Here is a 15,261-nt window from a genome sequence, read left to right on the forward strand (position 1 = left end):
TTGTTCAGGCCGGGATGTACCACCCCGACATTTTTAGGCTGTTCTAGATCCCGTCCTCTACGCTTTCACCAGGTAGCTCCCTCCGGAACACTAATACCACTCAACGCGATTCTGGGAGAAACCCCCTCCACTCCGCGATATGATTATGAATATACCCAACTCCAGCACTTTTTTGCATCAATCCCTGGGAAGGACTCACTGATACGCCCACCATCACCGTTTGAAATGCTATGCCTCACAAACACGGTTATATCGCATACGACTTCGGTCGTGTACAAACTGCTCTCGGAAAAAGATTTGCTCTCCCTCCCCCCTTATTGTAAGGCCTGGGAGTCAGAACTAAATAAAACCTTCACGAAAACCCAATGGAATAAATGCTTTGCCCTATCACACAAGTCAGTCATAGCTTCCAAGTCGCAAGAAACAAGTTTTAAAATAATTTCGAGATGGTATAGGGTCCCAACCACATTAAATAAATGGTTCCCAGGGGTCCCAGACACATGCTGGCGTTGCGGAGCGGAGCCGGGCTCGATGTCCCACATATGGTGGTCTTGCCCGACCCTGCGCGCCTTCTGGAACGGAGTTCTCAGGACTGTGTTGGAGGTTACAGGGATCTCAATACCGCAGTCCCCAGAAGCAATTCTGCTTTACATGTTCCCTGTATCCACCTCCAAATATAAAAAATCTCTGGTTAGACACCTTTTGCAGGCCGCGAAAACTGTGATCCCCAGACATTGGAGATCCGTGGACCCCCCGTCTCTGGAAGAGTGGTTTGTAGAGGTGGACCTGACACACCGTATGGAGTCCCTGGTAGCTTGTTCACAACATGAAAGAGACACAGTTGGCAAGACGTGGTTTCACTGGGAGGCGTTCCTGTCTTCCCCCTTGTATCGCCAGATTTTGAAGTGAAGTGCAATGCCCTAATCTCCTCCTTTCCTCTTCTCTTTTTCTCTTCTCCTACTTTATAGTTCACTTCCCTCTATCTTTATCTCACAGGTTTTCGTTTTTTTTGTTTTTTTTTTTTTCTTTCTCTTCTCAATTATAGCAGAGAATCATCCGAGTTGAGGGGTTGAGATTAGGAACGTATAGGAATTCATATTAGACCACCATAATCTTTCTGGTCTTCTTACCCTGACAATAAAAATAGAGGTGCTATGGATATTGCCATAGCTTTATTTCGCGATTGACCAGTTAGCTATCCTTGTTGTTGGTTCCTGACTTAATGTTACAGAGTTTTGTGTAATATTATAGTTAATAAGTCATTTACTCTATTTTCTCAATGCCTCATTTCTCTGTATGTGAATACCTTGAAAATCAATAAAAATCTATTGTTAAAAAAAAAAAAAAGTTATTGACCTACAGATATGAGCTTAATCCGCAGGTTAGTAGTGTTCTAAAACCTTCCTGCTTCAGCACTGAAAGCCCGATTACCGTAAGAAATTAACTTTATCCCTGCCGGTAGACACGGGCTTTTGGTCCTAGACACTCGGCCACAGCAGTTTGTCAGTGTCGGGGAGCAATTACAGCCGCCACTCACAGTATACTGAGCAGTGACTAAAACCTCTTGGTCATGCCTCTATGATTGAAAGCCCAAATCTTCCTGGAGGAATAAAGTTAATTTCCTTTACGGTAACCGGGCTTTCAGTGCTAAGGCAGGCCAGTTTTAGAACGTTATTAACCTGCAGATTAAGCTCATACCTGTAGTTCAATAACTCTTTTAACAAGACAGGTCTTTTTTAAGGAAACTGGATAGAGAACCTTGAAGAGGAGTCCCCTATAACTTAGTTTAATGCTGAAAATAGCCCCATCAGAGCCGAAAAGTACAGGCACCAATTGAGGATGGGAGTAACAACCCTAATGGTGAATATTGACCCTTTAAATTGCTTTGCCACATGACATAGGATAAGAAGTCAAACCAGAAACGGGCAGCATAGTTGCTCAGTGCTTGCAGCGCTGGGGTCCTGGGTTCAAATCCCACCAAGGACAACATCTGCAAGGAGTTTGTATGTTCTCCCCGTGTTTGCGTGGGTTTCCTCCTGGTACTTCAATTTCCTCCCTCACTCCAAAGACATACTGATAGGGAATCTAGATTGTGACCCCAATGGGGACAGAGTTGCTGATGTATGTAGAGCGCTGTGGAATCAATAACGCTATATAAGTGAATAAATTATTATTATTAACTTCATTTGAGAACACATGTTGCAGCTGGTTTGCCCCTCATCAGTGCCGATGTCCAAGGGGTACATTGTAGCTAAAGGCCAAATCTGTAGGTTTATAGTATTTATTTTTTTTACATGACCGGTTCCTTTTATTTCACAAAAGCCATAAATCTGCGTCTTATGTAAAGTTCCAGTCTATACCGCTGCTGGTTGGTGCACAGATGACATCCGTAGGCAGCACTTTAATGACTGCGAAATAATGGCTACCATTGGGAAATATGCTGTTTCAGACATCATGCTAATGGAAAATGGCTGTTCTGTTCCTATAAGATACAAGTTTGATATACTATGCTATATAGCACAAGAGCTCCCTTTTGCTGCAAAGACAGGGTTTTTTGAGGATGATATTTTCAAACCGGTTAGCTGGAAGCTTTCATGATGCTATGCTACGTAGCCCGAGATTTCCATCCTGCACTGCTGCAGACATAAGAAGGCACCATCTCCCATAGGAATAAATAGAATAAATGCGATTTCTGAAACCATCGCGCTCCCTTCCCATAGGACCGAGTTCCTTTAGAATCTGCTGAATAGATACCGCAAGTCAGGCATTATCCGCTATCGAGCAAGAACTTTTAGTCTAAAATTGGCCTTCACGTATAGGCATTGCTATTATGGTAATTTCTCAGCAATGCTTGGCTTTGGAGTTTTTTGCTTTTATTGTTGCAGATTTCATTCATTTCTTGATGGTAATCTTAATCAGTTTCCTTTTAGACAAGCAAAAAAAAAACATTTTCCTGTGAAATGCCAAGCCAGGAATATTCCTGAGAAGCCAAGAGTAATTCCTTATCTAAAATAAATTCGATGCAACGTAAACTCTTTAGTGGTATATTACACAGAGAAAAGTCTGCACTTTTCAGCAGATATATTGTACAGCTTGTTCAGTTGATCGTTTACTAGATAATTAAGACCCAATTCACACTTTTACAGTGCAAATTTTTTTTTTATTTCAGTAGTCATTGAGGGAACACCCGCTGTTATTTACTGTAGATGTTATGTGTAAGGATGAGCGGACCTGGGGAAGTTCGGGTTCAGCTGGACTTTAGTTAAACGTTTAATTCTGGACCCGAACTTGACCTCAGACCCCTAAGTTAATGGGGACCCGAACGTCTGTACTGTAAATCGTCTGTAAAATTATCCTAGTAAGGGCAAGTGGGCTGCAAAAGAAAGCAAAATGGGGGTAAAAGCACGACAATTGGATAGGTTATAAATTTTAAAAAAAAGTACATGGGGTCCTCCTGATTTTTGATAACCAGTTTAGGTAAAGCACACAGCTGCAGGATGCAACCCTAAGATATTTGCTTTACCTTGGCTGATTATCAAAAATAAAGAGGATCCCACGTAGTTTTTTGGGGGGTTTTTTGTTGTTTTTTAATCATTTTTAACAAAAACGGTGTGAGCTCCCCCCAATTTTTGATAACCAGCCAAGGTAGAGTGTACAGCTGAGGGCTGGTATTATCAGGCTGGGAAGGCCGATGGTTATTTGGCCCTTCCCGGCCTAAAACTTGCAGCCCACAGCCGCCCCAGAAGCGCCATTTGATGTGCCATTTCTTTGTACTCTTCCCGATTTGGCCTACTATGGTGACAATCTGGGTAATACTTTTAGGGTTGATGTCACCTATGAATTGACAGCTGGCATCAAGCCCAGGAATTAGTAATGTGGGTGTCTGATAGAAGCCTCTCCATTACTAACCCGGTAAGTATACAGTTAAAAAAACATAAACACAGAGGGAAAAAAATAGTTTATTTGAATAAAGGACCTCCACACACTACATCGTTCACAAATGTATTCACTAAAAAGAAATCCCCGCCTTTATGACGTAATACAATTGGGGAATAAAGACTTCCCCACATGCCCTCAGTCACTAACTTATTAATTAAACAAGAAATTCTCAAAATTCTAATAGTGTAATGTCCCATGAGGCCCATTGATTCCTTGGTGGCTATAGAACAACTCTTTTTAATATACAGTGGAACCTTGGATTATGAGCATAATTCGTTCTGGGAGTGTGCTCTTAAACCAAATTACTCTTTTATTTCAAAGCAAATTTTCCCATAGGAAATAATTGAAACTCAGACAATTCGTTCCACAACCCAAAGATATTTACTGTATTTATACAAGCTTATTATAGTAATACAAAATAATGTACTGTATTCATATAATATTATTATAGTACACTAATACAAAATACTGTACAGTACAATAAAAAACATAAAATAAATTAAAATTCTTAATAGAATTGTTGGTGTGCGGGAGGTAGACTATAGAGACAAAAAATGTCTAAATATGACACCTTTATTGTAGCACAGTACACAAAAACACACCCCAAATCTATTCTCCCCAAAATAAGGGTAGAACGAAGCCAAATGTGGGGTAGGAATACTGCACAGGCAATTAGATTACAGTATAAGCAATGTGCTGTGCTGGTTAGCAGAAAGAAAGTGCAGTACTGTATCCACAAATGAAAATTGATAGAAATGCTATATAGTATATACTGTACTGTGCGATGGTATACTGTATACAGTACATATGTACAGAAAGTTACCTCCAGAGCGGGATGAAGCGTGGTAAAAGGAAGGAACTGGAAGCTTACACGGTGAGTATTTGCTTTTATTGCAAAGCATTGCTCTTAAACCAAATTAAAAATTCTTACAAAGCTTTGCTTGTCTTGCAAAACGCTCTCAAACCAAGTTACTCCTAATCCAAAGTTCCACTGTACTTTTATATCTTATTTAACCCATTACAATTTTCTTAGCCCCTTAACGGCCCATGACGTACTGGGTACGTCATGGATCATGTGCCGTTAAGCCCTGCCCCCTGCCGCGGGCAGGCGGCGGCGATCCGCGCACATATCAGCTGTTTTCAACAGCTGACATGTGTGCCTGCTAGCCGCGGGTGGAATCGCTTCCACCCGTGGCCAATGGCCATTAACCCCTTACATCTCGCTGCCAAAATCTGCGCTGCGCCGCCATGACAGTCACTTACCCCATCCCCACCGGAAGTCACGTGACATGATCACGTGACTTTCGGTGGTTGCCATGGTAGCACAGGGTCATGTGATGACGCCTGTAGCTAACATGACTCACTTCCTCTCAATGCCGGAATACAGCCAGCATTGAAAGTAAAGCACCAAATCTGCAGTTCTCAGCTCTGTAGCTGAGATCTGCAGATAGTGCAGAGCGAACGGATTGCTGATCACTATAGCCCCCTAAAGGGACTAGTAAAATAAAAAAAAAGTTTTAAAAAAAAAATAAAAAAAACCCTAAAAGTTCAAATCACCCCCCTTTCACCCCATTGAAAATTAAAGGGTTAAAAAAACAAAAAATATACACATATTTGGTATCGCCGCGTTCAGAAATGCCTGATCTATCAAAATATAAAATCAATTAATCTGAGCAGTAAATGGCGTAGTGGCAAAAAAATTCCAAACGCCAAAATTACGTTTTTTGGTCGCCGCAAATTGTGCGCAAAATGCAATAACAGGCGATCAAAACGTAGCATCTGCGCAAAAATGGTACCGTTAAAAACGTCAGGTCGAGACGCAAAAAATAAGCTGTCACTGAGCCTCAGATCCCAAAAAATGAGAGCGCTACGGGTTTTGGAAAATGGCGCAAAACGTGCGCCACTTTTTTTGGACAAGCTTGTGATTTTTTTTTAACCCTTTAGACACAAGTAAACCTATATATGTTTGGTGTCTACAAACTCGCACTGACCTGAGGCATCACATAGATACATCAGTTTTACCATATAGTGAACACAGTGAATAAAATATCCCAAAAACTATTGTACGATCACACTTTTTTTTTGCAATTTTTCCGCATTTGGAATTTTTTTGCTGTTTTCCAGTACACTATATGGTAAAACCTATGGTTTCATTTAAAAGTACAACTCGTCCCGCAAAAAACAAGCCCTTACATGGCAAGATTGACGGAAAAATAAAAAAAGTTACGGCTCTCTGAAGCAGGGGAGCAAAAAGCAAAAACGGAAAGTGCCCGGGGGCTGAAGGGGTTAATTCTATACATGCTCTCATTGAATCGGTGGCTCAGTGGTTAGCACTGCAGCCTTGCAGCGCTGGGGTCCTGGGTTCTAGTCCCACTAAGGACAACATCTGCAAGGAGTTTGTATGTTCTCCCCGTGTTTGCGTGGGTTTCCTCCGGGTTCGCCGGTTTCCTCCCACACTCCAAAGACATACAGATAGGGACTCTAGATTGTGAGCCCCAATGGGGAGAGAGTTGCCAATGTATGTAAAGCGCTGTGGAATTAATAGCGCTATATAAATGAATAAATATTCTTATTATTGAATGGAGTCTTATCTTTTCCATATTCAGAGCATTTTTAATCACTTAGAGCAGTCAGAGATCTTAAAAATATTGTTTTTTAATATCCATTTAAAATTGGTGTTTCATATGCCTGTATGAGGCTGAGTCCACATGTCCTGTAATCAGAACGGATCCCGCAGAGATCTGTTGGGAAAACATTTCTGCAAACAACTTTTTTTGTCTGTTGTTAACTAACTTGTGTCTGCCGGATCCATTTTTATAACCTTGGAGTCTATGGAGGACGGATCCATTAACTGATTGCTATTTAGACATCCATTTTCCTTGCATTTGTAAAGGATCTGGGTTTTTTTTTCTTACAGGATCCATTTCAAATGGAAGATAAATAGCAATTTGTAAACGGATCCGTTTTCAAAAGACTTGTTAAAAAGACAGAACAAGCAGAAATCACTTTGCCAACGGATCTCTGCAGGATCCGTTCTAGTGGATGATTACAGGACATGAACTCAGCCTTAGTCTATGGTAAACTGGAACAGTTGGCAAATTTATGTAGCATATTTTTCTGTAAACCAGAAAAAGTAAATCTACATCTGCTATGAGCAGCAATATCTCAATATCTTTCCATAGTACTGTAACTGTTAACACTAGAAGTCCCAGGAATTTCGAGCTCCATAGAGTTCCAATGGTAGAAAAGTTAAATGACCCCTCTCTGGGACTTCTAGTGTTAAATTGCATTAAAGGGCTTTCCATTACTGACCAACCCCATTTAAATGCCTCCAATAAAATAAATAAATAATAATAATGACCTCCAGGACCAGCTCCGCTCCACGTTGTGATCTTATGACATTGTCACGTGAGTGTTGCAGCCTCAAATTTGGAGGCGGTTGACCCGAACCTTAAAACCCCACTGACTTTGAGTTAGGGCAAGAATAGCATAATAACTGGTGCCCCAAAATGTTGTCCCTTTTATTACTGCTTCAAAAATGGCACAGGTCACTTAAATCCTCACATATTAGAAAGTTGCAGGACTTTTCGGTATATATTGACTATGTGTTAGCCAAAATTGTGAAACACTTCTAAGTCCTAATACTTACAATACTGGGTGTAGGGGAATCGGATTTTTCTGAGTGTTGACATTCGAGGATATTCAAGAAGACTTCAGGCATAGTTAACAAGTTATAGGTGCCCTCTATTGTTACCTTGTGTATATTACAATTTTAATGCTAATGTGGACCTGGCCATATTGTTATATTTGTTAATACTGTTTAGCCTTATCTAGAAGTCTAATTTCTGAATTCCATTGTCTCTCTAGTCCCGTTCTGCCAGTGGCTTTTGGGTTTTTGTAGACTATTTTCTGCAGATTGCACAGTTGTGTATCTAGTATTTTATAGCATACGGTTGGGTATATAACCAGGTCTATGCTCAGCACTGCGTTAGAGGATGTAATTAAGTCCTGTACACTGGTAGATCAGAGATCACGAGGACTGATCTGGCTGACGTGAGTGATGGATGGAGGCATACATAAAAAAGCCGTTGCTGCTGCTAAAACACAATCATCATGCTTAATTTTATCAATACGTCTCATTCCCCTTGTGACCTTTTCTTCTCATTTAATTATTTCTCAAAGAACTAATTGCCGTGAAATAGTTTAAGTCAATCATTTTGTGCAGACGTTAGGAGTCGTATTAGAGATCTGTAGAAGGCATTTGATGACACTATAGTCTTATCAGTATAATCAGAGCATGTCAACGTATTGGGAGTAGAGTAAAATCCACAAATTTGTATGTTCTCCCTGTGTTTGCGTGGGTTTCCTCGGGGTTCTCCGGTTTTCTCACACACTCCAAAGTCATACTGATTGGGAATGTAGATTGGGAGCCCCATCTTCCATGTACTTCCTAAGACGCACAAGGAAGTTTTTCCTCCAGGTATTTTGCCTTGTAAAGGGGAAATTTGTAAAGTGTTCCCGCATTCATTATAAAAGACAACTGCAATGCAGATCTGAACAGTCTTAAAGGCGTTGTCTCATGACTCCTTCTTTTAGCATCCCTCACAATTTTGTTTGTGGCACGGTGGGAGGAGTTTTTTATGTATTCTGAAAATAATCCGTTTGTCTGACATAGTTTGGTATGGCCGCTATATTGATGATATCCTCATCATTTTGACTTGGCGGCTATACCGAATTTTATCAGATATTTTAACACGGTTTTAAATCTCTATTTTATGGAAAAGAAAAAATGTCTTTTGGATGTTCATTGCAGGGTAATTTGTCTTTAAACAGTATACACACAATAGTGTATCGTAAGGCCATTATTGGAAATACAGCATTACAAGCTAATAGCTCTCATCCAGCATGTACAAGGGCAATTCCATTTAATGAATTTATACATGCAAGAAGGCTCTGTTCAGACACATAATACAGTATTACAGTATATGAGGAAATTGTGGTTCTTCTTTAGCTTCACAGGAGGCCCAAGCTGGCAGTTACGGGGGCATTCAGCAGTTTACAGGCAGCGATGGTAACCCGTTGACTCACCACAATTGCATCGCAGGGAACGAATAGGAGCCGGTGTGCACACGCATCTGCAATTGCGTAATTTAAGTGCTGCTGTAAGAGATTTCCAGCGTGATTTACACAATTAAATTAAAGGTGTTAAGCTACAAGTCTGCAGTAACTCTGTGATTGCAGACTTGTAAATCCTCACATCGCGCACTGAGTGAGTTGTGAGGGTTCACAAGTCTGCAGTCAAGTAAAGTGACTGCAAACTTGTAGTCTAAAGGGGGCTTTACACGCTGCAACATCACTAGCGATGTCGCTAGCGTTCGCACCCACCCTCAGCGACGTCACACGGCAGGCATCCAACTGAAGCGGAGGGGTCACGCCCACCCCGTTGCCGGAGGACACAGGTACGGTGTTGTTTGTCGTTCCTGGGGTGTCACACGTAGCGATGTGTGATGCCTCAGGAACGATGAACAACCTGCGTCCAGAACAAGGAACGATATTTGGGAAATGGACGACATGTCAACAATCAACGATGTGGTATTTTACATCGTTAGCGGTCGGTCGTATGTGTTACACGCAACGACATCGCTAACGAGGCCTGATGAGCGTTACCAATTCCGTGACCCCAACGACATATCTCGTTAGCGATGTCGTTGCGTGTAAAGGCCCCCTTTAGGTTGGGCAACCCCTTTAAAGCCAATGAAGCATCTAGTTGCAGACAGTTGTCAGCTGTGTAACGCAGCCGGCATCTGTTGGATATGAAGCAGACTCCGCTCCTGAGCCAGCTTCATAGTTTTTGTTAGTAATCTAATATGTACATTTTCAGCATAGGTCGTTAAGCAGTTATAATTGGCATTGACCGAAGGAGGGAAACGAAAAACAGAGGGAAAGAGAGTTGCTCAGACCTTTGCTGCGGCTTACTGCTATGTGTTTTACCAGTTCTGGAATCACATCTACACTGCTCAGTTTCTGCTGCATGAAGTAGTCTATGCTAATTCTTCAAAACATGTGCTACAGAGGCAGGATAGAAAATAATCTCTTATTTCTCTTTAAACTGCATATGGGAGATGACATAGCAGCTAGTTTCAACCCACAAGCTCAGAAAGAACTAAAAATTACAGGTGGCGCCCGCACAGGGGAAAATATATGAAAGTGCAGAATCCAAGTCTTGCAATGTTCAAAAATAGTATTATATGTCATGTGCACACATATCAACAAATTCTGAAAAATCACCTGAAGTGACAGGTACACTTTTAAGAAAAATGAATGATGAATCAGAGACTTGCGTCCAAGTGCAATTATAAGAACATATAGAACCATCGTGATCAGCAGCTAAGACTTCAGCTTTATGTACTGGCATTTCTTCCATAGTTGTCAATGCTACTGAAATAATAGCAGAATGGGTTGGTGGCTTATTTAAGATGTTGTGCTTCACTTTTTAAAGAGCGCTATTCAAAGCCTACATTGTTTATTCCCCTGCCGGATGACAAGCCGCTGAATACAGCAGCCATCTCATTCTGTCCCTGCTGCCAGGATCCATATCTGTGATCGCGGTCTTCCATTCTCAGACGCCCCATGTGATCAACACCCGTTTTCCTTCTAATTTGTGACAGTAAAATCCGATAATCTGTTATTCCCTGCAGTCTCCACACAAGCTTTAATTTGTCTTTGAAACACTGCTCTTTCCATTGCTCGATACTCTGCAGTACATGATGTTCCCCGACACCACCCCACGCACATTTCTGTGTCCTGGGGCTCTGCTCCTGATAAGGAAACCATGTTACCTGCAAATAAACGACTTGACCATCTATTGCTGACATCTTTCTGGTGTTTGATTGCTTTCTTCTTTTTTTTTTTTTTTGCAGGATGTTGTATGGGGATTGAACTCCTTGTTTACAGTAAGTACAGCTATAATATGATAAATGTCTCACTCTTCTGATTTATACATTAGTTATAGAAAGCAGAGCCGGCACATGTACTTGTGTTTCTACTGATAAGGTAGATGTTCGGGAAGAATGGAAACTGATGCTATGTTATAATGACAATAATAGTCAACTTAAAGAAACAACAAGTCTGATGAAATATTTTATAGAGCTATAGGGGTAAAGGCCACGTTTCACTAAGCGACATCGCTAGCGACATCACTGCTGAGTCACAGTTTTTGTGACGCAACAGCGATCTTGCTAGCGATGTCGCTGTGTGTGACATCTAGCAACGACCTGGCCCCTGCTGTGAGGTCACCGGTCGTTGCTGAATGTCCTGAACCATTTTTTGGTCGTTGCTCTCCCGCTGTGAAGCACACATCGCTGTGTGTGACAGCGACAGAGCAACGATCTGAATGTGCAGGCAGCAGGGAGCCAGCTTCTGCGGACGCTGGTAACCAAGGTACACATCGGGTAACCAAGCAAAGCGCTTTGCTTGGTTACCCAATATTTACCTTGGTTACCAGCGTCCGCATCTTCTAGAAGCTGGCTCCCTCCTCCCTGCACACGTAGCCAAGGTACACATCGGGTAACTTATAAGCAAGCACAGCGTCGTTACACTGGTGGCTGATCTCTGATCGCTGTAGAGATCTGCCTGATTGACAGCTCACCAGCGACCATGTAGCGACGCTCCAGCGATCCCTGCCAGGTCAGAACGCTGGTGGGATCGCTGGAGCGTCGCCAAGTGTTGACAGTACCTTAAGTACTGTAAAAGTTAAGTAGCTTGAAAAGGCTGGTAACATCCCCTCCATCATTAGATAGATGCCTAAGGAATATGGAATGGTGCTTCTGCTATAAAGTATAGTTCTCATGTTTATTTGTTTTGAAATTACTACTGCAAAACTGTGGACTGATCTAAAGACCCACAAACAAGTGCATCTCAATAAATTAGAATATCATCAAAAAGTTCATTTATTTCAGCAATTCAATACAAAAAGGGGAGTGCATATATAATATAGTCATTACACACAGATCTATTTCAAGTGTTTATTTCTGTTAATGTTGATGATTATGGCTTACAGCCAATGAAAACCCAAAAGTCATTATCTCAGAAAATTAGAATATTATATAAAACCAACTAAGGAAATGATTTTACACTCAAATGTTGGCGCCTACTGAAAAGTCTGTACAGTAAATGCCTCAATACTTGGTCGGGGTTCCTTCTGCATGAATTACTGCATCAATGCGGCGTGGCATGGAGGCGATCAGCCTGTGGCACTGCTGAGGTGTTATGGAAGATCAGGTTGCTGTGATAGCCGCCTTCAGCTCGTCTGCATTGTTGGGTCTGGAGTCTCTCATCTTCCTCTTGACAAAACGCCATAGATTCTCTTTAGGTTTAGGAGTTTGCTGGACAATCAAGCCCAGTGATACTGTGGTTAGTAAACCAGGTATTGGTGCTTTTGGCAGTGTGGACAGGTGCCAAGTCCTGCTGGAAAATTAAATTTCCATCTCCAAAAAGCTTGTCGGCAGAGGGAAGCATGAAGTGCTGTAAAAGTTGCTGGTAGACGGCTGTGCTGACTTTGGTCTTGATAAAACGCAGTGGACCTACACCAGCAGAGATGAAATGGCTCCCCAAACCATCACTGATTGTGGAAACTTTACATTAGACCTCAAGCAGCTTGGATTGTGGCCTCTCCACTCTTCCTCCAGACTCTGGGACCGCGATTTCCAAATGAAATGCAAAATGTACTTTCATCTGAAAACAACACCTTGGATCACTGAGTAACAGTCCAGTTCTTTTTCTCCTTGGCTCAGGTAAGATGCTTCTGGCGTTGTCTATTGATCATGAGGGGCTTGACACAAGGAATGTGACAGTTGTAGCTCATGTTCTGGATACGTCTGTGTGTGGTGGTTCTTGAAGCACTGACTCCAGCAGCGTCCACTCCTTGAGAATCTCCCCCAAATTTTTGAATGGCCTTTTCTTAACAATCCTATCAAGGCTGCGGTTATCCCAGTTGCTTGTGCACCTTTTTCTACCACACTTTTTCCTTCCACTCAACTTTCCATTAATATGCTTGGCTATAGCACTCTCTGAACAGCCAGCTTCTTTAGTAATGACCTTTTGTGGCTTACCCTCCTTGTGGAGTGTGTCAATGACTGCCTTCTGGACATCTGTCAAGTCAGCAGTCTTCCCCATGATTGTGTAGCTTACTGAACCAGACTAAGGAATCATTTTAAAAGCTTATGAAGCCTTTGCAGGTGTTTTGTGGTAATTATTCAGATTTTCTGAGATAATGACTTTTGGGTTTTCATTGTCTGTAAGCCATAATCATCAACAAAATAGATCACTGTTTGTAATGACTCTATATGATGTGTTTTTCTTTTTGTATTGAATTACTTAAATACATTTTTGATGATATTCTAATTTATTGAGATGCACTTGTAGATGATGATGGGAGAAATAAGGATCCGTCATATCCCATTTTTGACTGTTGATCCCATTGTTCTTGGCAAGATAAAGTGTCTGGCGCAGGTCAAGAACAGGAGTGGCTCAGCAGAGCTCCTGTGTTGTAGGACCAGCACAAGCACAGACGTTTTGGTTAAAAACCTTCTGAAAACAGACCGAAACGTCTGTGCTTGTGCTGGTCCTACAAGTTGTTCTCAATAAAAGACCACTATTCACATTTATCTTGAGTGCCAAGTTTTTTCATCTACTAGAATAGGTGATGTGTCTGATTGCTGGGACGGGAAGTCCTGTTAGTTCCCAATGACTGCAAATAACTCTTACTCCGGATGAGTGAAGGCCACTCCAATCAATTTTGAGTCTTGGCCTCTCAGTCGTTTTTCACCTATCCTATGGATAGGTTGTGAGTCTAGCAACACCCTTTTAACTGAAGCAGAGCGTTAGACTTAAATATCCACTTTGAGGACTTGTGCAGACAACCATATTTTCGGTCCGAGTGCTATCTGCAAACAAATCGGATGGCACTCAGACCAACCTTAATCAATAAGGCAGTGTACATACACAAGAATCTGATGGTACTCAGTCTATATGTCTGTGGAAAAATCGGGCCACACTGAGATGATATCACAGACTTAATAGAATAGAAAACATGGAATAACATTTTTTTTTCTTTTTTTTTCATTTTCCACCAGCCACTCTGAGCATTGTGATATGATCTTGCTTCGATTTATACGGCCATCTAACTGCACCCTTAGAGTTACTAATTTAGCCATATACCATTGGTGTTTAATATGTTTTTCTGGCAAATATTTCTCACTGGCATAAGAATTAAACATATTTTCTAAAGAATATATGAAGGTTCATTTACTACTCCTATTTTGTAGATGGCATAAACTAGCCAGTCTCACAATTCATCAATTATCCTAGCTGCTCATGTTGCATGATTTGGAGCATCTTCAGACACTCTTCTCTAAGATTATAGCAAAAACAGAGAGCGGTTCCGCACTACGGTCTAGTGTTTCTCTGCAGCAATCATGCATATTGGTTTCTGTGATCACTCCTAGTAGTAAACAGATGGTGCTCACGTTAATAAACAGTCCCTATCCATAAAACTTAGAAAAAAGAAGAAAACATGGAGTGGCACTCACCTTATTAAAAAAAAAAAACACTTTCATATTCTTAAAAAATGGGTCAGCGGTCGGATGCAAGCTTCACAAGGATGGCAGCCGTTCGCGCCCGGTGGTGCTTCCACAGGTCCTGGCTTTAGAAGCCAGGACCCGTGGAAGTGCCACCAGGAGCGAAAAGGCCACCATCCTTGTGAAGCTTGCACGTACAGCAAGAAATATTTACATTATTCTGCATTTGTTTATTCTTTTTGCTTTTTTTAGTAATTTTTCAGGTTGAGCCTGTCTGTAAAAGATGTCATGTGCACATTGCCTTAGACACGCCTTTTATATTTATAGGCTTTTAGTCAATGTATATAATATTCCTCATAACCATCTATGACGATGTAGGTCTACGGATGCCCCAGAAAGGGGGACGATCCGTAGCCAGCACCTACTCCATAGCATAAATAAAATACAGGAGAAAGGGAGTAATATATGGTGCAAAATCTGACAAATATTTATTGAGCAATGCAAATTACAAAAGAACACACACGAAGAAATAGGCTATGATTAAAAATGACATTAAAAACAGCATGGAAAGGGAGATTAACCCCTGAGTGTGGGGACAATGATAGTATCAAAATATGCAAGCACCCATATGCCAGAGATGGAATATTAGTATAGCACAATGTAGTTATTAAGTGCAAAACCAATGTTTAAACAATTGCCCCAGACTGGAGAGGACAGCATGTAAACTGAACACATAATAATCATA

The 15,261-nt window shown here is 41.4% G+C and overlaps 1 protein-coding gene across 1 annotated transcript in view; it reads left to right on the forward strand.

The window, feature by feature from the left end:
- The window catches only part of LOC142259433 (NEDD8-conjugating enzyme UBE2F), a 314,423-nt gene that overhangs the window by 258,837 nt on the left and 40,325 nt on the right, over positions 1 to 15,261 (forward strand). Inside the window, exon 7 of the mRNA XM_075331845.1 lies at positions 10,860 to 10,892. Within this exon, the coding sequence (XP_075187960.1) occupies positions 10,860 to 10,892 (33 nt within the window). The remainder of the gene's footprint in view (positions 1 to 10,859; positions 10,893 to 15,261) is intronic.

The sequence above is a fragment of the Anomaloglossus baeobatrachus genome (assembly GCF_048569485.1).
Source record: "Anomaloglossus baeobatrachus isolate aAnoBae1 chromosome 7 unlocalized genomic scaffold, aAnoBae1.hap1 SUPER_7_unloc_4, whole genome shotgun sequence".
Classification (NCBI taxonomy): Eukaryota; Metazoa; Chordata; class Amphibia; order Anura; family Aromobatidae; genus Anomaloglossus; species Anomaloglossus baeobatrachus.